At 38.8% G+C, this 26,276-nt stretch overlaps 1 protein-coding gene across 2 annotated transcripts in view; it reads right to left on the bottom strand.

The window, feature by feature from the left end:
* Positions 1 to 242: 242 nt before the first annotated feature.
* PACRG (parkin coregulated) overlaps positions 243 to 26,276 on the bottom strand; it is a 473,656-nt gene continuing 447,622 nt past the window's right edge. For both annotated transcript variants that reach the window (XM_039529627.1, XM_039529624.1), the window contains one exon: positions 243 to 601. In XM_039529627.1, the coding sequence (XP_039385561.1) occupies positions 441 to 601 (161 nt within the window). In that variant the 3' untranslated portion in view covers positions 243 to 440. The remainder of the gene's footprint in view (positions 602 to 26,276) is intronic.

A 26,276-nucleotide genomic window follows, 5' to 3' on the forward strand; every position in this document is an offset into this window, starting at 1 on the left:
GGCATTGCTGAACTTTCGTTTCCATCACAAACACCTATTAAGCAGTCAGCATAAACTCTTCTTGTTACAACCCCTGACATCACCCCCACGGCAAGCGGACACAGAACAGTAATTGCTGAATTGTGTATGAAAATTATGGTTTTATTGTCTACACAACTGAAGGTTTAACTCTGACTTCTGCTCCAGTCAGCTCTGTTATAAAGAAGTAATTCTTTCACAGAACAAATAAGCACAGTACACCATTGTAATCTAAGGAACAGGCACTATTTATGTATTGGAAAGACTTGTTCACAATAGTGCTAGCAGTTTAATGGTCCAGAAGCCACTACTTTAGCAGCTGTAGAGGAAGAAAGCACGAATAACAAGATATTATCCAGAATTGGATATAGCCTTTGAGAATACAAATGGAATCATCCCTGTTGACACAACTGTCTTATCTGTTAGTTTAACAAGCACGATTGATAGGTAGGGACCATGTATTTAATGTTTATATAAGCGTCTTCTCCACCATAGCGCTCAAAGGCTTCCAGTGTCTCTTGAATCAAATCTCCAATATTTTCACGCTTCTGCTGGCTGTAGTCAATACCGTCTCCTGAATTCACTGGTTAATAAAAACAAAATACAACATTATTTTAGAGTTTTCCTTGTATCTTTCTGAAAACACGACGTAGCTAAATAGAATTACTGGTCAATCACAATAACTTCACTGCAATCTTTATCCTGTGACATAAAGTTGCAGGATTTAAATATATGAAATTCTATCTATCCATTCATCATCCATCCTGTTTCCACTGAAGTTGTCAATATGGTCTAAAATATATTTGTAATGTGCCCATTATCTTAGTATCCAGATGCTATTCTGGATTTTTAAAATGCAGAAAACAAATTTTATTAACATCCACAGGCTTTGTCTCTGGAGACAGTCCCCATAGCTGGTCAGTAACATCTTAAGACCATTACTGCTTCGTTTCATAGTGATAGTTGGGACAAAACTCAATTGCCAGATATATAAATGCTTATCTCTGAAAAGCTAGGGTCTGTTGTGGTATGAAATCCTTAGTGGGATGCTTTTTTGGGATTGTTCCATGCTAAACACCAGATCCAAATGCCTACAATGTTTCAGATAGTGGAGCTCAAAGAGGGGGTGTCACTTGGCCAAAGAGATATATTTGGAGCACAACACACCCACTCAATCTACTTTTACTCCCTGAAAAATGGGTTAAATTAAGTTAATGACAAGAGGACAAATTATTCTAGCCCTTAGACAGAACAACAACTGTCGCAGCCTTCTTTAACATGGAGCAGATTGAGAACTGGCTGTGATGTTTATTTGTGCACAAACAGCCTATTAGCTAATATAAAGAGCTCAGAGTAAACTGCTGCACAAAAGTTTTAAAAATGCAAAACAGTGATGGATAATTCTGCTCCCAGAGATTTTAAGAGAGATTTAAAGGCGAAAAATGTATTACAATTTGCCAGAACACAGCACTTCAAAATCTCCAAAGATCCGACTCTCTCAGCATGAATATTCTCCAAAACGTACATCAACAATAATTTGTTAAGGACACTGGATGGCTTAGGGAATTGTCGATGGCTCTAGTCCAGCCAGGATACACAGTCACTGGGAGTGGTTACTATCTGATGCTTGTTTGGTGGTCCATGGAAAATTAGTTAGTGGCCTCACACCAGTTATTAGTGGACAAGTATCTACGTCATAAAATTCAGCATCTCAAATAATACTATCTGGCCATTTTGTTGACAGGCTTAGCAGACAGACCAAGGATACGATTATCAAGGACACAGAAACAACTTCTCATTGCTAGAGACAATGGTTCCTTTCAGGTCAGGACTAAGGCACGTTAAAAGGGTGGGCCAGGTTTTACTGCTGCCGTATCTGCAGTGCCTGTTCTTTTGAGTGCAGATCTACAAGGCCCCAATCCAGCAAAGCACTTAGCCACATGCTTAGTTTTAAGCACATTAATTCAATGGGACTACTCACATATTTAAATTTAAGCATCATTCATGCTTAAGTGTTTTTCTGGATTTGGGCCCAAATGACTCCCAGAGCTAGATCTGGATTCTGGATTTCTGTAGTTCTTACAGAGAGAAACTGGTAAAAATTTTGCAGCCCTGTACACATACAGAGATCAGCTGAACAACGATGTGAAAAATCATCTTAATGGTAGAAATTTGATCCTAGAGAACTGCTAACACTCTGTTACAGTTATACGTATAACAATTTATCAACTTTGTAAACTCTTATGCTTTATTTATTTATTTGCAAAATGTTATATAAAATTAGGGTATGTAAAGACAGGTATTCTCATCTGAAAGATATTATGATGGCTCCCTTTTAAAAAAAATCACCTCTCTATCTGATTACATTAGTGATTTCAGAACACATTTGTGACACCACTACTATGGAAATGGCTATGATGTTAGAAATAATGGACTATACCATCATGTAGAAGACAGCAAGCTGGTATTGCAGCAGATCATTTTAATTTACACAAAAAGGTTGTCAATCAGCAATGGTAAGAAAGAAAGAAAGAAAGAAAGAAAGAAAGCATTACAAATCAAATGGTGTTTTTGTTAAATATGCTTTTATCTAACAAAAAAGGCCTTAGATTGATGGTAGCACTTCATCGATGAAGAGAACTGTACTGCCAACGTTCCTGACATTGTGGTTTTTGTGATTGTGCTGCAGCAAGAAAAGCCCTGAACCCTGAACTTATCTCTTGGCAGATAAATAAAGGAATTATTGATTTTCAAATTGTTTGCTAAAATCTGTAATTTTTAATCCTACATTTTCTCTGATAATGAGCTTAAACAGCTTTCATATGTCTTAAAAAAGTCCATTCAAAATGCCATAATATTGAAGTAACAGTGATCTATCACAAAGTGGGAGATCTGGATTAGGTCTCCGCAGGATGACTATGCACTTCAGTTGTGGTGGGGGCAGGATGTATGTCTCAGCTGTTTCCTGTGCAGAAGAATTTGTAGAAGCATTCAGTACTGGGACAAGACGTAAAATATTTCCTAGATTAAACAGCTTGGAGGTTTGATTAAAAGGTACCTGATAGGCTTAGGCAATGATAAGGGAAACAATATGCAAGGGATGGCTGAAGTGATGTGCAGACTATCATTACAAAAACATTTCATCAGACATGCACAACCTGTGCAAGGTTCATATCCTCAAAAGAGTCATTGTCCACTCTAATTTCAAGACACAGCGTACAAATGGCTATACCAAAAAGGTTATTGCAGCATTGAAGTCATCTGCTAAGTACCACAATAGCCATCCTACATAGCTATAGGAATTAGCAAATCTTTCAGACAAATAAAGTAATGATTAACCTAACAGGACAATATCCACCCCAGCATTTGTCAACACTAGATGGATGAGCCAGACTGATTTCCTCAGCACACCTAAGGCTAAATATCTAGTCATAATAATGATGAGTACTTGGAAAAAAATTGCTACCGAATTACAGCAGTCTCAGCATGCCCTTCTCCGGTTTAACCTTATTTCACTGTTAGCTTGTATATGGAGTCCTTGTTGTCAGCCACAGAAATGCTGCATATGCAATGTGTGAACATGGATCTGATTCATGCTCTTTAAGAAGCTGTCCTGTGCAACAGTAATCAACAAGAAGGAAATGTTAGAAAGCACGTTTGTCATACTATGATGTCAAAGCAAAATGTCTGGCAGATTCAGCATGGATCAAGAAATCTTGTCCTTAGAGAAAATGTTGTTACTTGTATAGAACATGAGTATTGAAGGAATACTAAGGTTTCAGGTCAAGAGGACTGGAATTGGAAAAATATTTTTTAATTCCTTTCCTGGATCAAAAAAAGTTTCTCTGCCTCCTAAGCTCTGTACAACAGTATATGATACTCAAAGGTGAACTGAAAGGCTTTTTTCCTGTCAAGACCTGCTTTAGTTGATGAAATCACTAGAACAAAGATATGCAGGAGTGGCATTCCTTACACTGCTCCAGTGATGCCATCTGCTGTAGCAGGGGAAACACAGAGCTCTGAAGGCCTCAGTACAGGTCTGGGGAAGAGAGTGAAGGAGGATGTGAAGTTTGCTTTAAAATGTATTTCAGGCTAGACATGTTTCTTCTCATGATTAGTATCCTATTCCTCAGTATCCTGAAACAGGGTACTACAGTATTATTTGTTTTCCAGTTTATTTAATTTCAGCTCATTTTTAAGTTTCGGAGCATTAGTATTACAAATACAAATATTAAAATCACGACATCTTAAAGAAGGTAAAGCAAAAAATCTCTTCAAGTGTTAAGGATTGAGTATATGAGGGCAGTCGCCATGTCCTGAGGGGAACCAATTTGTAAGATTCAATATGATCTACTCTTATCTCTAGGAGTTCTTTAGAATCTTAAAGTGTACTAGAAATTCTTTTAGTTTATTAGTGCTCTCTTTTAGGCAGACCTGGTCTCCTTCTATTCAAGGTGTTTTAATCTGCTGGATGTGCTGAAGCACCTCTATGTAAATCAATGGTACTAAACCTTGCCATTGACAATGACTGTTTCCAAGGTCCTACTTCATGGACGACATGAATTAAAACTGGAATGGCTGTACAACCATAAAGGTAGAAAAGTCAGAGCATTTGGAATATTAGAACTTCCCAAGATTTTAAATCTGCTCAGGTCTTGGTAAAAAGAATGAGATTCAAGCAGACAGCTGAAGAGACTTTGAAGCAGGCCCTTTACTCTGAGCTTAAACATTTTTTTTTTATAACAAAGACGTGAGACTGTAGTCAAAGACCATTCAACTATTTCATTTCTAATGCACAAAAAAAGGATTTAAAAATTGAATTCTGGGATATTCTGATTCCAGCAGACATTTTTGACCAAATCAATAGTAAATAATAACAATAATACATAGCTCTTATGTAATGATTTTCATTCATAGATCTCAACGCACTTTACTGTGGAGGGTAAGTATCATGCTTCCCTTTTTTCATTTGAAGAAACTGAGGCACAAGGAAATGAATTTTGCATCCTTTTGCCAAAACTCTACTTCCCTTTACCAGTTGGTGTCAATCCTCATTGCCATCTCAAATGCGATGAAGAGGGTGCAATTCTAAACTACTCCTTTGCTTCACCTTGTGGCCTGGCCTGTTTTAAATCATCATCATTGTGTAGCCGGATACAGTCTATTTAATATGCCTTAGGAACTTCATATCAAGAAGTATTATCTCTATTCAATATACTGCAATATTGCTCCGCTCAGTGTTCACAGAGAGGAAAACGCAGCAAAGCGTGTGATGAAATTGCATGATATGTCACAGCTACCATTAATTAAAGACTTGTTTAATCCACCACATGGTCATCTGCCCTCACATCGCCCATTGTGGGTAAGTTTTACTGAGTGAGGGATTTACAGTAGAGGACGTGTGGCGAGCTTAAAAGTCCTCAGAGAAAGAGATAAATAATTATCTTGTCTCGGACCCCCACTCATTGTCAAACTTGGGTTTGATTTACTGCAAAGGCAATGGACCCTGCTGAACCGGTTTCGCACCAGACACGGAATTTGTGCTGCAGCAGAATTTCGGTGGCATTTTAGCAACAGGCCACTATGTCAGTGTGGGCAGTCACAAACCATGACACCTATTATTGAGGACTGCAAAATGACTCAACTTCCTGGAGGTCTTCATGCCTTCAACATCATTGATAGGAATGCTGTGGCTTGGCTTGACTGAATTGCATACGCCAAATAAATAAAATCTATATTTGTGCATGACAGAAATAAACAATTCCTTTAGCATATTGACAATAGTCTCCACTACATAAACTGAGTAATTTTGAAAGCGATTGCATATACCAAATGATCAGGCACAAATTTTAGCTGTAAATTAAAAAAAAAAGTATGATTGTCTTTATCATTATTTTGCAGAGACCATAAAAAGGGACATGTTAATTTTTTTTAATGTTCTGCTTTCCTTGTATTAAAAACACCTTTTAATTATTCAAGCTGAAAGTATTTTGCAAAGCTATGGGGCCAAATTCTACCCTTGAATATGCACCGAACTCCCACTGACTTCACCAGGAGCTTTAGTTGCATATCCAAAGGCAAAATTTACTTTTCACCATTGAGGCCAATCATTTATCTTCTACAATGCTACAGTCTTTAGTTACAACCACTGCAAGGGAAAGTTTAAATCTAAGGAGAAACCAGATATGTTTGCAATTAAACAAACACCAAAAACATACATACCCATGGAAACGTTTTCTATTCCTCTAAAATGTATTTTAACAAAACCTTTACTTGATATGATCTCTTTAGGTATTGTATCTGCTGATACCTTCTTAATTCTTACCCTCGTTTTTTTGCTTTAACAATAGAAAGAACCTATATTTTGTGTTGTCTTCCATACATGGCTAAATTGTAGTTTACTTCATAAATTAACATTTATTTTTAGAATAAATGTATTGTTTGGCTAAAAACAATTCTGATAGTCAATGACTTGGTGAAAGAATAGAAGTAGTAATCTGATTGGAAAGGAAACATTTGACTGACTTACATTTTTAGTAAAGATGCAAGCCTATTGGAAATAGTTTTAACTACTTGTAAATTGCTGCTGTAAAAAAAATCTTTTTTTTTTTTTTTGAAAATGAGCCAAGATAGCAGCTGTTATCACAGTTTTCCATTTCCAGGAAACATTAGCAACATCAGATGCAATCCATTCTAAGTCCAGCTTTTTTTTTTTTTTTATTGAGACACTAAAATAAAAACGAAATCACAGATTTTCTGACAAATGTTATTAGCAAACGTAGTCAACCAATAAAGGGGAAAACGATATTTCTAAAATTATTTATCTTTTTAAGTACTTACATTTCTCTAACAAACTTTAACTTTGAAGTCTGCCCATGTTTGTACTAGTGATCAATATTATAACAAAGCAGTGCTAAATAATCTTAGATAAACAGCATGCACGACAGGGGACAGAAGCATGAAGCAGAAACCTCAGAGGCCTTGATGCACTGTTTACTGTTGCAAAATAATAAATTAGGTCACAAATCGTGCTTAAAGTGCAAAAAAGGTTGCACCATTTGGGCAGATCAGATGTTTTCCCAATTATTTTGGATACAACTGAGCTTGTACAAAGTATCTTTTGTTTGTAGAAAAAAAGTGTTTGTGGGTGCAAAATGGGAGTGGATTTGCTAGCCATGAGCTGAAAATACATTTGCATATTTTTTGATGCTAACTTCTGTTCCAATTGGAGCTCAGTTAATGCAAAATTCATGAAAACAATGTATAAACATACATAGACATGGAATAAGCATGATTTATTTTATAAAGTAACATGAAGTGACAAAGCAGAAAGTCCAAAATATTTTAAGGATCATTGATTTTATTATAAACCATAATCACACAATAATCCATATTTAATAAAAGCATTTTAGTTAATACTTAAAATAAAGATGCCCCATAATATGTCTCTTCTTTAGGGAAGCTTTTGTTCATGTATGCAAAATGCTGAAAGGAGCAGAGTCCCAGGACTGTATGAATGGAAAGTTCAGTATTTCATGACTTAGTATTAATAGAATGTTAGGCTATGTTTGTATACCTGTCACCATCTGTTATGGAATATGTTTGATCTTCTTTACAAAAATTAATGTAAAGTTCAAGGGCCCAATCCTGCATAACTTGCACGATTAAAAGCCTCTGACTTCAGTGAGAGATTTGGAACTTCACTGACTGCAGAAGTGGGCCCAGTATTGTCATTATAATGTAACCGTAAAAAAAGATGTTAACAAAGAAATAAATTGTTCCATGAGCATTAGTCTGAGTCCTGTGACAAAAATGAAGAAACCTGTAAGTGTGCCTAAAATTGCCTGTTTATCCCTTTTTTACTGTTCCCTAAAGAAGTGGACTTAAATGGAAACTTTAGGACAGTGAAGGGTGCTTAAAGATAGAGAAGGAGATGAGTGTGGAGGAGGGATGTGCAGATTCTCCAAGAGGTATTTTGTGTATGTACACAACTAGGCTTGAACACTTGTACTTATGACAATTAGAGGACTGGCAGCACAGGAAACTTAAGTGTGCTTATTTATTCTCAAGCTAGCTATACAGTGCCGACAGTTGCAATATGAGCTTCTTAAAAATCCATAGCAATAACCTTAACCCTGACCTCTAAAGCAAAAAATATTTCATTCTTTATACGGATATCTCTTTTAAACAGAACTAGGCAAACTTTGTCACCTGAACCAATGTACATGAAGGTTAGAAGAGTATGACCCTCCCAAGGGTTGAATTTGCATTCCTTTTGTGAACAACAGTATGAGAGTCACAATAAATGAATGCTCACCAAAAGCCAGTTAATAAACATGCATTTTTCAGCAGAGAAAGCTTCCATTTGAATTGGTGGCAGCTTTTCAAACAAAATGAAGTATGTATATGTTTTACATTATTGGCAGTAATCCAACTTTACAATAAACTGACACATAATGCTGCAGTCTTTATTTACAATGGAAGATGTGATGCAGCTAAAAGATGGAAGGTTATTCACTTGTCATTAGCCTTCTCTGAGTAATCTGTCTCTGCAGATGCACCATTTTTGTACTGGGAATGCTGAAACCTTTTGAAAGCTGTAACGCCACGGGCAGCACACACATACCTTATCCAGTGCCAAATGTTTTGACTGAGGCTATAAGAATACTTGTTTCAAACTGACCCCTCCCCAGTTATTTCTGCTTTGCAAAAGTCTCTCTGAAAGAACTTGCAGGAAGGTAAGTAGCTGGGGAGAAGCAAAGAAAGAAACACTCAGAACTCCAGTTATAGATGAGTTACCTTCATTTCTTCTTTGAGATGATGTCCCCACTCTTTTGGGACTTACCAGCTGTAACAGACCCAGGAAGCCAGAGGAGCACTTAGTTCAATAAAGACTGAACTCTCCAAATGTGCGTCTGTTTTAGCACCAGTACTGACAGAATAATATCAGAGGGGTAGCCGTGTTAGTCTGGTTCTGTAGAAGCAGCAAAGAATCCTGTGGCACCTGAACTCTCCAAATGTGCGTCTGTTTTAGCACCAGTACTGTATCAATAATATCAGGGGAGGGGTGTTAGTTCTTCTCTAAGAAGAAGAAGCCTGCAGCCCTTACCACTAAGATATTTATTATATTTTAAGCATGTTTTTTGCCTGAATACCTACTTCTTGGTTGAATTATTCAGTTTGTAAAGCTCATGCTGCAAAACATCTGTTAGTCTATAAGGTGCCACAGGATTCTTTGCTGCTGACAGAATAATGTTGACTAAAACTGAGAGTTGAGCTCCTCATAGCAGCTTTACAGAAACAGGCAGGCTTTTAAACATGCTGCAGAAGATGACTTTCTTCTCACAGAATAAACTCTGAGGATACCTGGTTATGGACCTATGTATGGTTCTAGCGAGTCTGAATTCAGAATATGCTCTTGTTAGAAATGGTTTTCCCTTCAGACTTTCCCTCAAAAGCAATGAATAAATCAAAGGAGATCTCTGAAAAGGCTTTGCCCTACCCAGACGGGTCAGAGTTCACTAAATGTTCAGTTAGTGCAATATTGTGTCCTCAGGCAAGTCATGAGATTTTTGGAAACAAGATGAGGTTAATACACTGGTTAAGGTGAAATTATGAAGTCCCTTTGGGGAGAAATTTGGAGTGGGAGTGCAGCACCGCCTTGTTCTTGAGGAAGATTGTGAAAGGTGGATTTGGAATGAATACCTGAATCTCACTCATTCACCCTCCACACTGATTTATTAGCCACTAACAATGTAACTTTCTGAGAGGGGTGGTATGGAGAATATTCCCCAACAGACACAAAGGGAAGTGATAAATCTTGGTTGTATTAAATGTATATTCTATGACTGGTGAAATTCATAGTGTATAGATCGGGGATCTGCCACGAAGAACCTCTTACAATATAGTTGTGATAGAAGATTTTCCTAAAAGATATCACATGCATATGCAGGAAAGAATGAGACCTAGCATGATTAATTGATCCTTGGGATTACAGTACTGTTATTATCTTCATGTCCACAAATCTCTCTTCTAGGAAAAAGGCTATAGATGCAAAATAAATAAATAAATAAATAAAATAAAGTCAGTCCCTGAGTTTGTAAGAAATTGACTTCTCCTAGTTTGTGTGGCAGTTCAGATTTTTGAAGGGGAAGCAGGCTGTATGAAATAATGCTTGAAGAGACTGCACCTTGATATGTAATCTTGCTAAATAGTGATATGCTTGTATTCCATAGTGAACAGTTATGTGTGGGGCTACCACCATAATGTGAAGTAAATCCACTCTACCCAGCTGCTAATCAAAGTTGCTGCAGGAGCTGAGATAGGTGGTCTGTCATGGGAGTCCCAGCTCTGGAACTGTCTGCCGCTTTGGATCTACAATAAGAACCTCTCTGAGTCTGAAAAGCTGAGAACTAGATTGTGGTTGTTGGTAATGGCCCTAGAAATTAAGGTTTAGAAGCAGGGTTATCCCATTATTCTGTGGAGAAGACCAAATGACATGTTTATTATGGTCTCTGGTCCAGCTCTACATATCTAGGACATAATCACATCATAACCTCAAGCAACAACAGAGCTACCATTGATAACAATGGGAGTTTTGTACAAAGATAGAGAATAGAATATATCCCTTATGTAGGATTCCATCCCTCCCCTCCCCCCACCCCAATCTATCAAGAGATTGGTACTGCCACTTAGGTCAGGCACTGGGCTCTAGATTTGGACCAAAGAGAGCAGAATTAGACATACAATGTGGCAACACAGAGAAAATGTTTCTCTCTGGATACTTATGCAAGCCTTTTTGTGATTAGTTCCTTTGCTACTTAATATAAAATCATCTCTTGTTTTGTCATTTTTGTGATGGCATGATACTTTGTACAATGTGTTTTCAAAACTGTGCTCCTAAAATTTTTCCATAGGGACTACAATGTAATGTTATTAAGACATTTAATGTTTCCAAAACTCTAGTGCAATTGTGTATAATCTGATAAATAAATATATAAATAAATAAAACTGGTTTTACATAAAACCATAAAATCAGAAATTGCTAACATTTTTTTCTGAGAGATTGTTATTGTTAATACACTTTCCAATGTTTTAAGAGGAAAAATGTTTTCATATAAGCAAGCATAATTTTCCTATTTATTTTGTTAACTATTGTATTATTCTTTTTGTTCATTATTTTAAGATAATAGTATTGTTCTTCCAAAAACAATCTCATTATCTCCCTCCCCATTTAAAACAGTATTTTTGTAAAAAGCAATAGTAAAATATATTTACAGGAGAGGGAATAAAGAAGGAAGTTTGCTTTACCGTATCCATGCTATTATTCTGTTGTTGGCAAGTATATTAAAAAATGTCTAGTACTACTATTTGAGACAATTTTTATATTTGTAGAACTGGAATAATCCACAAGCATATTGTCCCCTATAGTCATATTTGTTTTCCACATCCAATGAATGTAATGTACACAGAAGAAAAACTCCACTGCTTTTCTTTTGAAGAGGGCATATGAAACACAGGGGGGCAAATCCCTCTTCCTTTAGATCTATCGTTCTTTACTGAAGTCTAGGGAGTTGCATGGTTGCAACAGCAAGCAAAACCTGACCCAGTGACTTGGAAGTGAAATATTCCTGGCACTCTTGTACTTAATATATTTATTATATATATTTTTGTCTAAAGGCTGAGCTAAAACCAAACTCTGGATCGTAACAGCCCCAAACTTGGGAAAAATCAAATCTGGATATGAACTTTGCTTCTCAGTTTAACTTCTGTCTTTACCTGCTGCAGATGTTCTGGGAAGGCAGGAAGTGAAGTAGTACTAGCTGTGTAGTGGTTATCAGAGCCATCCTCCAGAAGCAGGGCAGAATGACTTAGGGCATGTCTACACTTACCTCTGGAGCAATCGATCTAGCGGTGGTCGATTTATCACATCTAGTGAAGACATGATAAACTGACCACCAAGCACTCTCCCGTTGACTCCAGTACTCCACCGGAGCAAGAAGTGTAGGCAGAGTCGATGGGGGAGCATCAGCAGTCAACCTACTGCAGTGAAGACACTGTGGTAAGTAGATCTAAGTATGTTGACTTCAGCTATGTTATTCACATAGCTGAAGTTGTGTAACTTAGATAAATCTCCGCCCCCCAGCCCCAGTGTAGACCAGGCCTTAGTGTGGATGTTGGGGAGAGCTGGGCTAAATACTGCCAGGCCTTAAAAGGTAGGGTGATTAGATAGCAACTGTGAAAAAATGAGATGGGGTGGGGGATAATAGGCCCCGGTATAAGAAAGTCCCAAAAATGGGACTGTCCCTATAAAAATGGGACATCTAGTCACCCTATTAAAAGGGACCAGTATGCACTCCCAACTAGCATGTGATGCGTAGTCTGGGCATCTAAACCATGTCTCCTTGGGAGTATGGGGGCAGACCAATTAGCATAGAATGGAAGTCACCCACCTCATGTTTTCTTGAGTTCTAGCCATGTATCCTGACATACTACTGTGCTAGGGTCGAGGGACATGGGGTCAGAGGCTCTCTATGCAACCCTCAGCACATCCACACAGAACAGGGCAGAATATGACCCCTTTATGTTCTCTATAAATACTACTACAAATTTATTAAATTTGTCTTTACAATTTTAACCTCTGATTCATTGTTCTCAGCTTCTATGCCTGCCACCTCTGATCCTCAGAGAACCTTGAATCTGTTGGCTGAAGCTGAAGATGAAATTATACATATGTGCACAGGTTGGGGAGACAAGAGAGAAAGAGAGAGATATTGCTGGATGCTCCAGGTCAACTTGACTAGTCTAGAGATTTGTTACAAACAGCCAGGAAAACAGTTAACTAGCATTGTAGTGTACTGTCTGGCTGAATATTTGTCAGTTTACATTTTCTTATGCTATAATGAAGAATTACAGTAAAACACTGTGAAGAAAATCTACTTTGGTGACTAAAAACATGCCTCCTTGCCCCCTGATGATCTTTGAGCATCCATATGCTTGGACTGTATTTAGTTTTACATTAGAACCAATGAAACAACCATTTCCATGAACAGTTAGGTTTTTGTAAATATGTGGTATCACAGTCTAGTTTAAAAGAGGAAGATGACAAGCTTGGAAGAGGAAGATTACAAACATCCAAGTGGGAGAGCTTTTAAAAGAAAGATCCTCTTAAACTTTTCCTGAAATGCTTATTCTTCACTGCTTCACTTTGGGTACAGTTAGCCTCCTGGGAAGAGATGGAAAAGTGACCCCTCACAGAATGCCCTCTCGGTCTCTCTCCACAGATGCCTGTTTCATCTTATAGTTTGTTTTATGATAAGGGAAGCTTTGCATTTAAAGGCCTGTGTCCCAACACTGTGGATGCAGTGCTGAATTGGTGCCCCTGGAAACAGTGGCTCTGGAGTGATTAATAGAAAGCACGACTTCAGAAAATATTGTTGAGGATTTGCGGAATAGTGGGCCACAGTAGCTGATGTAGCATGGAAGCCTTTGAAGAAAATCTTTGAAAGTCATTTTAAAGAGGGAAGGATACACTATACTAGCTTCTCTCAAGTCCCGTTAACATGATGAGCAACTGCAAATAATTCTCCATATATCACCAAAAGGCTGGGTCACTGAATGCTGATTTATGGAGGATGCTTCCTGAATAGTAATTATTATCTATAAAACATCCAACATGCTAGCTTCTTTACTGATAAATAAAATAGACACTTCTTGTACCAAAGTGTTTACAGTATAAATGCAGACATGACAGAGGAAGTGGCAAGCAACAAACAATGAGGGAAAATAGGAAGATGGGAAGCCAAAAGATGTAGTCATATGGTCACGGGGTTACTGAGCATTGTTACAGGCATTTCTTGAAGGCTCTGATTTACACATACAGAGCGGTTCAATGATAGTCTTGCCATATATATTTGCAACAGAGTTTCCATTATAATTCTAATTAAAAAATGTCAGTCAAGGAGCTCTACTAACCTTGGCAACTGTGTTTCTGGATTGAGGGCGATCAGTAAACGTTGTGTCGATTTAACTTTGTCTTGTAAAATGTGGTTTAGTTTTTATTTTATATGTACCTATAACTTTTGATAGGCACATTGTGTAAATTAAAATAGGTATTCTGCAGGCACTGAAAACACATGATTTTTTACAAGATTTGCAATTTATCCTTTGCACCCCTGGCTCAATGCAGAAGGACTGTGAAGCATTTGTGGGCCACAATCACACAGTCTGGCAGGCTCCCTTGTGTAGGGTGACCAGATGTCCTGATTTTATAGGGACAGACCTGCTTTGTCTTATATAGGCACCTATTTCCCTCCCTCCACTCCCTCCCACCCCATTCTGACTGTTCACACTTGTTATCTGGTCACCCTACCCTTGTGGGTAGTCTCAGCTATGAGGCCAAGGAATGAGGTGAGTCCTTCCAGACCAGGACTGATGTACAGTGACAAGCCATATAGGGAAGTCTGCATTGCAGCTGCCTGTTTTGTGGCTAAACCTAAAGCTTTGTTTTCTAGTGTTGTAAATCCAGCACTTTTTCTGAGCAGTTTGTTAGTTTTAAAAATGACACCCTCCTATACTTGCAATTCCCTCTTCAGACCCACATTTAATGTGATGCCTAAAATAACTAATTTGGGAATATCTAAAAATCTTTATCTATAGGGAAGGCTGTATTTAAAAACGTTGATTAAGGGAACATGGCAAATTGCTAACTGATGTATTTGGTGTTTCCTTCCCCCCTACCTTCCATCGCTATCCTCATCTTTTAGAATGTAGCTCCCTCGGGGAGAGGCTGAGCCTTCTTTTGTGTTTGTACAACAACTAGCACATTGTGAGTGCTACCAGAAACAATAACAAACAGCAAAAATGAACCCAAACCAGAAAAGACCTCATCTTATGTTGGCAAAATTAAAACATTTCCATCCATTTTTGAGAATAAAAAGTCAAAGTTACTAATGAACTGGAAGAGAAGCCCTTTCGTTATGTGGTCAATTTGAGCCAAAATTTTCAAACTTGGGTGCCTAAAGTTAAGCCCTAACTACATCTGTAGACAGCTAAATAAGTGGGCTGATATAAACATTTCCTGAGCCTCTCTCCCCCCCCAACTCACAAAATGAAAGCTGCAGATGCTCAGCACCTCTGCAAATGAGGCTGCTTACTTAGGTATCTAAATAGATCTACCTTTAAATCCCAAATTCTGAAATGTTTTGCCTTAAATTATCAGGGTGGTGGTTCTACTTCTATTTTTATTTAATCACAGCTGTTTTTATTTCTATACAAAGTCAGCAACATAAAAGTGACAAAACTCCTGCAGAACTTCTTACAGTTCTTCTAAATTGTTAGTACTGGAGTAACATGTAAAGGCCCAAAGAGGAATCAGTGCCCCTCTCTGCTAGGCATTGTACAGAGATAACAAAAAGATGATCCCTGCTCCAAAGAGCTTCCAGTGAAAGTAAAGACATAATCACAAGAAGATCCTTTAAAATATATAAAGAAAAAAGAGAGAGAGTGACCATGAGGGAAAACGAACAACAAATGTAATCCAGCTTTCCCCCTTGTCTACAACATCCTCACTTTGTAATATGCTAAAAAAAGCCCTCTCAATGACAAGGCAGAGAGAGGGAACGAATGATGAGAGAACATTTAACTATGTTTAGAAGCCCCAGAAAGCAAAGCTCAGCAAAATTCTGCAAATTCAGCTTTACAAAAATGAATCCAAGTTGCTCAATAATATAAAGCTCACACTACCAAAAAAAAATTACTTTCTGATTTTGCAACCTCTTACATGCATATGTAAGAGGTTGCAAAATCAGGGCCAGAGTGTGTTTATCTTATTTCTAATAATATCCTAATTAAATAGATCTGTAAGGCAATCACATACAAGATTTGGTAGAGGAAGTTGAAGTGGGTGGCAAACTAGGCAGCAGTGACCATGAGATGGTTGAGTTCAGGATCATCACAAAAGGAAGAAAGGAGAATAGCAAAATACGGACCCTAGATTTCAGAAAAGCAGACTTTGACTTCCTTAGGGAACTGAGAGGTTAATATGACAGGGAAAGGAGTCCAGGAGAGCTGGCTGTATTTTAAAGAAGTCCTATTGAGGGCGCAGGAACAAACCAGAAAGAATAGCAAATATGGCAGGCGACCAGCTTGTCTTAACAGTGAAATCTTCAGTGAGCTTAAACTAAAAAAGGAAGCTTACAAGAAGTTGAAATTTGGACAGATGATTAGGGAGGAGTATAAAAATATTGCTAGAGCATGCAGAGGTGTAATCAGGAAGGCCAAGGCACAACTGAAGTTGCAGCTAGCAAGGGATGTGAAGGGTAACAAGAAGGGTTTCTAAAGGTATGTTAGCAGCAAGAAGAAGGTCGGGGAAAGTATGGGACCCTTACTGAATGGGGGAGGCAACATGACACATGACACATGATGTGGAAAAAGCTGAAGTACTCAATGCTTTTTTTGCCTCGATCTTCACAGACAAGGTCATCTCCCAGACTGCTGCACGGGGCAACACAGTATGGGGAGGAGGTGAGCAGCCCTCAGTGGTGAAAGAACAGGTTAAGGACTATTTAGAAGAGCTGGACATGCACAAGTCCATGGGTCCAGATCTAATGCATGCAAGGGTGCTGAGGGAGTTGGTTAATGTGATTGCACAGCCATTGACCATTACCTTTGAAAATTCGTGGCGATCGGGGGAGTTCCCAGATGATTAGAAAAAGGCAAATATAGTGCTCATATTTAAAAAAGGGAAGAAAGAGAACCCAGGGAACTACAGACCGGTCAGCCTCACTTCAGTCCCCAGCAAAATCATGGAGCAGGTCCTCAAGGAATCCATTCTGAAGCACTTGGAGGAGAGGAAGGTGATCAGGAACAGTCAACATGGATTCACCAAGGGCAAGTTGTGCCTGACCAACCTGATTGCCTTCTATGATGAGATATCTGGATATGGGGAAAGTGGTGGATGTGATATATCTTGACTTTAGCAAAGCTTCTGATACGGTCTCCCACAGTATTCTTGCCAGCAAGTAAAAGAAGTATGGGCTGGATGAATGGACTATAAGGTGGATAGAAAGCTGGCTAGATTGTCAGACTCAACGGGCAGTGATCAATGGCTTGATGTCTACTTGGTAGCTGGTATCAAGCGGAGTGCCCCAGGGGTCAGTCCTGGGGCTGGTTTTGTTCAACGTCTTTATTAATGATCTGTATGATGGGATGAATTGCACCCTCAGCAAGTTCGCAGATGACACTAAGCTGGGGGGAGAGGTAGATACGCTAGAGGGTAGGGATAGGGTCCAGAGTGACCTAGACAAATTGGAGGATTGGGCCAAAAGAAATCTGATGAGGTTCAACAAGGACAAGTGCAGAGTCCTGCACTTAGGAAGGAGGAATCCCATGCACTGCTACAAGCTGGGGACTGACTGGCTAAATAGCAGTTCTGCAGAAAGGGACCTGGGGATTACAGCGGCTGAGAAGCTGGATATGAGTCAGCGGTGTGCCCTTGTTGCCAAGAAGGCCAACGGCATATTGGGCTGTAATAGTAGGAGCATTGCCAGCAGATCGAGGGAAGTGATTATTCCCCTCTATTAGGCATTGGTGAGGCCACACCTGGAGTATTGTGTTCAGTTTTGGTCCCCCCACTACAGAAGGGACGTGGAAAAATTGGAGAGAATCCAGCGGAGGGCAACAAAAATGATTAGGGGTCTGGGGCACACGACTTACGAGGAGAGGCTGAGGGAACCGGGGTTAGTAGTCTTCAGAAGAGAAGAGTAATTGGGGATTTGATAGCAGCCTTCAACTATCCTTCCAAAGAGGATGGAGCTAGGCTGTTCTTGGTGATGGCAGATGACCGAACAAGGAGCAGTGGTCTCAAGTTGCAGTGGGGGAGGTTTGGGTTCGATATTAGGTAGGGTGTCCAGACAGCAAATGTGAAAAATCGGGACGGGGTGGAAGGTGGGGGTAATAGGAGCCTATATAAGAGAAAGACCCCAAAATCAGGACTGTCCCTATAAAATCGGGACATCTGGTCACCTAATTTTAGGAAACACTATTTCACTAGGAGGGTAGTGAAGCACTGGAATGGGTTACCTAGGGAGGTGGTGGAATCTCTACCCTTAGAGGTTTTTAAGGCCTGGCTTGACAAAGCCTGGCTGGGATGATTTAGTTGGTGTTGGTCCTGCTTTGAGCAGGGGGTTGAACTAGATGACCTCTTGAGGTCTCTTCCAACCCTAATTGTCTATGATTCTAAGATATCAGGAAACATAGTGCCAAATACCACTCTCAGTCATATTGGAGCTCCAAAGAACTCAATGGATTTGCATGTGTATAAATGAGAGTGGAATTTAACCACCACCTCCCCAATACTGTCAATCAGCTTCTCATTAGAATCAAGAGGAATGACTACACCCTCATTCTTTCTTACTTTTACAGTATGTTGGATAAAAGAAAGTCACAAATGTTTAGTATTATAATCAGAAAAGGCACATTTTTGACCATTGGATACCACACAGAGTTTAGAAAGAAGAAACACTGAATGATAAGTAGCTATCTTTTGGAAATCAGCTTTTAACTTACCCTTATTTTATATGTAGGATGTGGAAATCATCTTTTAAGCTGCTCTTATTTTGTATGGAGATTGTGATTATAACCCTCCAGTAGCAAAGGCCTACACTAGACATTTTCTAATTTTTAAGATTGCAACCTAGATATCTAATACCTGGGTTTAAGTGGCATAATGTGAGGAAGAGTTAGATGATAATAGTTACAAGAACAGAATGTTGCTAACGCTTAGACTACACATGTATTTGTGCTGAAATATCACTAAACTTATGTAAACAGATCTAGAATGAAAGTCAAGGAATTTCCCCATTGAACTAAAAACTTGGTGTATTTCCATAAGCCAAATAACATTTTCAGGAAACAAACTCTAAAAATTATTGATGTAGAACAGTTTTATTGCATCAACTGCAGAACTCCACTGAAGAAAACAGAGAGAAGAAACCCTTAGGCCACATTTTCTGTGACCTAATTCTTTCAAGCTTGCATTCTGGCAAATTTTTAGGAATTGACAATATAAATGAACTACAGCTCCCACTGTAATGTTTTCACGGAATCTCTGCATAACTTGCAAACAGCGCACACTGCACCAAGACTATAGTACATAGTTTTTTTGTATAGTTTAATTACTTTTGGATGTAAATGAGCAGAAAAACAATTATCACTCATCCAGCGGGAGAAACAGCTACACTTCTGTAAATTTCTGGTATTCTAATGCTGAGATTGTCAATTCTAAGTTTCAAAGAAGCTGTAATATAAACTGCAAGGCAGTTAATGGTTAGTCTATTAGATTTTGGTGGAACTGCAGTCAAGACAAATGAAGGAAAAAAGAAAAAATAAACAAATACAGTTAAATCCTGATTGGAGCTGCTGGTGCAGAGCTGGACTCAGCTATGAGCTCAGGCCTGTGTCCACTGAAGCTAACGCATTGAGATCAATGGAAGAAGGACCAAGCTCTGTGATTGTGCTAAGCATTTGCTCTTAGTGGATGGAATGTTAGTAGGAACATAGATTAACTTTATCCTAGTGATATAAAATGGTTTTTATATTAGTTCAAGGCAGAACATGCTAATTTCTTCTAGATGAGACTAAATGACAAAACCAACAAATGTAGTTTAAGAAAAATAAACACCATGAATTATATAGTAAAATCATTCACATTTCTTTCATGTGGAAAGTTTCAACTTCCCAGCTTTTGTATGGTCACACCGAGCAACACCTGGTAACACTACAATTAGACTCACATGGCCTGACTGACATGGCCCAAAGGTAGCAGAATCTTCCTGCATCTACCCACCATAAGTAAAGCTGGTAGCGCTGGCTCCTACGTCTCTTCCTGAGGTCCTAGTGTAGGGACAGGGATGGGTGGTGTTCTGACTATTCCCAGCCACAGATACTCCCTTAGATGCAGCTGCCAGCTGTTGTAGATTAGAGCAGCCCCTAACTAGTCTAATGTATGTCTGGGCTGAGGAGGAACCAGCAGAGAATCAAAAAGCTGCAGCCAACTCTGTGATTTCCCTACCCTTTCCTGCACCAAGCAGATCTTTGCTATAGCAAGGAAACTGGCTCTCATTGTTTTTGGTATAAGCCAGCTTTCTTAGGAGTTTATAGTTCTGCTGTTTTAATTCACACTGGCCTGCCTCTGGATGCATGTTCACAGCAGGTGAATCAGTTTAAATTTAATGATGGCTTTAATTGGATAGGCTGCATTTTAGTTTTAGCATATCAAAAATATGCCACCTTCAGAAACTAAAATATTGAGATGGCTTATGCCACTGGAATTTTTTATAACTTGACCTTTTATGAAGTGTAAAAGTGTAAAACAAAATAATATCAGAATATTTCACCCCAATAGTTATTTATAGACAATTCACAATAGTTTATCATCCACATCTATTGCAAGAGATATGGGTTCAGCATCTCATCTGGAAGAGTTTATAAACCCCTGAATGATGAACTCACATTTGAGGCAATAGATATGGACAACAAAACTAATATCAATTGTCCAAAAATACTTATTGTGGTGAAATACTACATAGGCAAATGTTCAATTTTCCACCCACAGTCAGTTAAAATGGAAAGAGAAACATACCTAATGTTATATATGGCAGACTAGCATTTTTAAATAATTCAAATGCCAGAATCCTGCATAATATAGCTTTTCTATTTAAAATAGTGCATAAGGTTTACTGGTAGCATCTTAATAGGGGATAAGTGTTTGGTCAGCTGGTATTTTAAATGTTGTATATATGTTCACTTAGATGTTACAAATGAGTAGCGGAACACTATGTACATTTCAAATATGTTTCATAATGCAGATTATAAATGTGGTCTGGACATCAATTATGCACTCATTGATTCCTTCCTTCCTATTACTTAATCACTGTGGTGCCTAGGCAGCAATACAACTTGATAAAGGATCTTCTGGGTGAATCATAATTCTGTAATTCTATTCATATATTGAAAGACCAAAGGACCCAATGTGATGTCCATGTAGATTTTTTTTTCCTTTTAAATTCCACAGTTAAAAATAGGGGCATTGCGGAAAATCCCTTTGATAAATAATATTAATAGTTTTATGCATAGGAATATTTCTGATGGTAGAAATTGTGACAGGTTGTGGTCTCAATTGCCAATATTATGCAGGTCATACTCAGATATACTTCTCCTTTACCTCTAGCATAAATAGCACCATCTTCCAACTATCCTAATGACTGGCTGAGATCAGCACTTTGATGAAGGACAAGTGCTTGAATCTGAATCTGGGCATGATAGAGATAACATCAGTGGGATGTTTCATCCCATCACCTGAAATGGAGAGTGTCTACTCTCAGATAACCAAAACAGTCTACAACCAGAGGATTCCTTTGGATTCCTCAGTTGTTGCAGTCCTAGGCGCTGACTCCATGGGTGCTCTGGGGCTGGAGCACCCACGGGGAAAAATTGGTGGGTGCTCTGCACCCACTGGCAGCTCCCCACCCCAGCTCACCTCTGCCTCCTCCCCTGAATGCGCTGCTTCTCCCCCTAGCTCCCAGCTTTTGCCACCGCCAAACAGCTGTTTGGTGGTGGCAAGCACTGGGAGGGAAGGGGAGGAGGGGGAACACGGTGCGCTCGGGGAAGAGGCTGGGCCGGGGCGGGGATTTGGGGAAGGGGTACAATAGGGGCAGGGAGGGGGCAGAGTTGGGGTGGGGACTTTGTAGAAGGGGTTGGAATGTGGGCGGGGCAGGGGTGGAGTCGGTGCGGGGCAGGGGGATGCCTACGCTTGCAGGATGCTCTAATATGTAGTTATGCAAAATGCTTTCTTCCACCTGAGACTGGCTAGAAGGCTGTGCCGTATCCTGTTGGACTATGACTTCACCATGGTGATCCACACTTTGGAAACTTCCAGGCTGGATTATTGCAACTCACTTTCCCAAGCTATGAGCACAACAATGTTTTAAAACCTTTTATTATCCCAGAACAGAGTCCACATCCGCAGCAATTATCAGCCTCACCCTATTGTTCCCCACCCCACTAGATGGGATCCCCACTGAATTCCAGGCCAAAGACACATCAGTCCTAAGCGCTTCATGGAATTGTCTTTAGGAAGTTTAAAGAACATCTTCCTGTCTGTGATGACAATCTCCCTCAGCTGCTACATTTCTCATTAACTATGAACTCAACTATTAACTCAAGGGTGAACCTCATGAAAGCAGGAGACAGGGCTCTTTTAGAAACAGGACAAAAGTTTTGGAACTCACTACCAGAAGACATTACAATGACCACAAATCAAGTAACAAAGCAGAAAACTCCCTTCTCGAACTGAGAGTTTCCCACAGACACAACTAAAAGCAGTAAAGAAGAGGAAAGAAGGAGCTATAAAAGGGGGAAAAAAAAGAGTGATGGCATGAGACCACTGGCCTATTGTGATTTTGGTTATTTATTCTTTAGAAAGCACTCAAATACTATCTATCTATACACTATAAATAGTTTTGTTGGGATATTGGCTTAATAGACAGCTACACAGTTTCTCTTTTTTCATATTTACATTTAAATAACTGACATTAAGTAATAAATGTTTTGCGGTTGTTACTATAATCACAATTGATTGCAATGGCTTCCAAAAAAGGGAAATGCTGCAAGTTTAGGAAAATGTGCTGTTTAAAATGCATGTCTATAGTACTTTGTATTTGTAATAAGATATGGGTTACAACTGTGTAATTAACTGACTGGCAATTATAAAGCTTGAAATTAAGTGAAGGCTGTTTATTTAACTGTTGCATTTTAGTACGTTTTTGTAGGGCAAATCAACAATAACATGGAGGGTGTGGAATCGGAACCTCAGAAGCAGGGTCTAATCGGTATGCTGATCTGTGCCTCGGTTTTGTTCTCTTGAGTTATGTGCATTTTCCACTTTTGCATCTAACAAAATCTCTGAAAAAATGTAAGAACAAACTTTCAGAATGTTCTTCACAAAATGAAAGGCCAGATCCACAGCTGGTGTAAAGCAGCTTCATTGGAGCTACACCAATTTATACCCCCTGAAGACCTTGCCCAGAATTTTCAAAGCATTCTACCTCTAATTATTAATTACCAAAATAAAAGCAATAGTCCTTATCAAACCTAATTAAATTCATTATTTTCGGAAGTCATAATGTGCATTCTATGTTCTTAATGGCATTTGGAAAAACTTAAAAAACTGTGCAGGAAGTTGAGGTCTTAGAGTATGGAGATCAAGTCCTGATCTACAGAGGTGGATCTGAAGTCCAGCATTCACATAGGGCTTGTTGGCTTAGCAGCAGAGTAATGTTTTTTGGGGACACCTTACAATAGCTAATGTGTAGTATTCAGTTTGGCTTCAGAGAGAGAAGAAGGGTATTCATGTGCAGGAGAAAATGAACTTTTTGGATAGGCAGACCATGGATGCAGAAAAAAAGCCCACAGTTTGATGCTATGTGTCTCCCTGCAGCAATATGTATAGTAAATACAATTTATTCTCATTGGTCTGATTCTACATACCTCACTCATATTAAGATGCATTTAGAAATGCAAGGAGTCACATTTTAAACCAATGGGACTCTTCATGTGAGTGATAAGAAGGGTGATGGTAAGCATGTGCCCCTTAGAGGTGGCTAATGACAATGTAAGAGAGTGGATGAGCTCTTCCCTGCCATCTGTTGATGAACTCGGGGAGAAGACCTCAGGAGCAGACTGTATTTGCGTAGACACATCTACTTTGCCTTGGTGATCAGCTGGCAGCCCTACCTGGCCAAGGTGATCAACTTTGCCTGGTTTGTGTTAAAATTCACCTAAGCCTTGGATGAAGGAGTAATAAAATGTTGTTATCTTTATTGCCTGACTAAAGGGAAGCAAAATTGTTGCTGTATTGTCCCAAATTAATGCTGTGTTCCCTCTCCTCTTAATAAATGTTTTCTTTTGTTATACACAGACTCAATGTTTGCAAGTAGGGAAGGAAGCATTGCCTTTTAGAGGCACCAGGTCTGCTGGTGTGTTTTCCCCAGGTTTTGGGGCAGGTGCTTGAGTTTTGTATTGTTAAGAGGAACCCGGTCCTTGTTGCTGCCAACATACTTGACAGAAGGGTTACAATACAAAGAAGAGCTGCTTTTGTGAAGGGACCTGTAATAAATGAGTAAGGAAGAGGTCCCTCCTAACTTGAAGATGTTGGTGTCAAATTCTATTCACGTATACGTGCATGGGATTCCTGTTATAGTTAGTGGGAGGTGCAAACACCAGCACAAATAAAATTGAGGCATACTGATCTATGACAAGGCAGTTAATACTTTTGAATGACATTTGTGTAATCTATTTAATGCCATATAGCTACTAAATTGACTTCAATGGAATTTGCACATTTGGATCCAAGTGCAGAATTTGGCCATTTGAATGTAAATCCTCACTTATACTCCAACTCTACATTTTAATGGTTTTTTTATCCCTATCTTTCTTAATTGTACCAGTACACTAGTTAGTTGCACTATATTTTATGGGGAAAAACCATAGTCAGGCTATATTGTTTTGTCTTGAGGATAAATTTAAGATTTTATTAGCAAGCAAGAAAGAAAAAGATATCCAAAACTCTTCTCTTCACAAAGATGTTATCAGCTGCAGACATGCCTTTCAAATGCTCCAGCAGAATTTGATGTAATTTTTGTTAGTATGGTACCCATCATTGCTTTATGCTGAACAATTAAACTGGTTAAATACATTGGTTCTCTGTGTATAAGGAAATGAAAAGTACACTCTCAGCAAGTTTGTTAGATTTAATTGAATTTAGAGTGCATGCGAGAAATGAGGTCTCCTTCCTTTTTCTAAATTAGTAGATCATAAGGTTAGCTCAAGCAGAGCTCAACTTTCATACAGTATTTGGATTATGTAGCATCACTTTCGAATGTCTTATTTTACTTTGTTTTTATAATTATAGAGTTTCTTGCCAGCATTTAACAATGCTTTTATTTTGATTGATGCTGTTTTCTGAATGTCTCTCTTGATAGATTACATGTTTTTGAAGCCTACATTGTATGTGATCTAAAACAGGGATCTGAACAAATAAATCTATGTCTTTTGTGTCTCCTCAATCCCTCATCCAATGTAATGGCCCCTAACTAAAACCCCAGTTTCAAAATGCCCTGAAGTCCAGCATGATTGGATCCAGATCTGACAACATACATAGGCTGGCATACCCTCATATTTATAATAGCTCCTACACAATTATCCCTTTTCCTGATCATTTGGCAGCAGATTTTGGTCAATGTGCATTATTAACTCCTACAACCCTCATTAATATGACTGCCAGGGTTTCTTCCTGCACTCAGTGGCTCTAGTTAGTTGACACTGGCATAAAGACAAGCAAAACCTCAGAAAAATGTCAAGCAAGAGGCCAAGTGGAAAGCACAGCATCCCCTCTAAAATCAGTCAGTCCAGGAAAAGAATAATAGTTAAGCATTTCTCTCTTTCAGCCAAAGCCCTGGAGATTAATAAAACACACAAAATGAGTCACTAAGAAGACTGCTCAACTAACCCTGAAGATTTTCAAAAGACACAAGATGAAGATCATCCACATTTATTCCGCAAGCACACAGCACCCATATGATGAAATCAGTAGTTTGTATGAAAAGTTAAATCATCTTCTGGATGAAGGATGGACATGGTTCAATAAGATTATAGGAGACTTCTAGACTGAAATTGATATAAAGACAAAGTTGAAAGAAAGAAAGAAAAGTGCACATTAAGTTGATGCACTAACTAGCCATTTACATTCTAAATGAAATACATTTGCTGGTAACATTCCTGTTCCCATTTATTCACTTTACAAAATCATCACACAATTTGCCACAATCCATCATGATTGGCAGCTTGTGCTCAGGTGGAGCCTGGAACTGCAAAACTACTGTATAAAAGAAAGGTCGCATGGCACTTGCCTATATTCTGTCTCTTTCAAGCCACATTGCATAGTCTTTCATTTGACCAACCACTGAATTCATTCATAAAGCAAGAAAAATGTAAATAATAATGAAAAGACAAATGAAAACTGGAATGGGACTAAGCACTTCAAACAGAAAATTTCTTTTGGAGTTTGTTGAAGGTAGAGGAATGATTAACATATTTTTAAGAAGAAATAACTACAAAAACAAAGAAGTTCACTGACTGAGACTTTGCAGCACTTATGAGAGAATCAGAGAACCTCTTCTTTGCTTCATGTACGGCCTTTC

The sequence above is a fragment of the Mauremys reevesii genome, linkage group 3, assembly GCF_016161935.1.
Source record: "Mauremys reevesii isolate NIE-2019 linkage group 3, ASM1616193v1, whole genome shotgun sequence".
Classification (NCBI taxonomy): domain Eukaryota; kingdom Metazoa; phylum Chordata; order Testudines; family Geoemydidae; genus Mauremys; species Mauremys reevesii.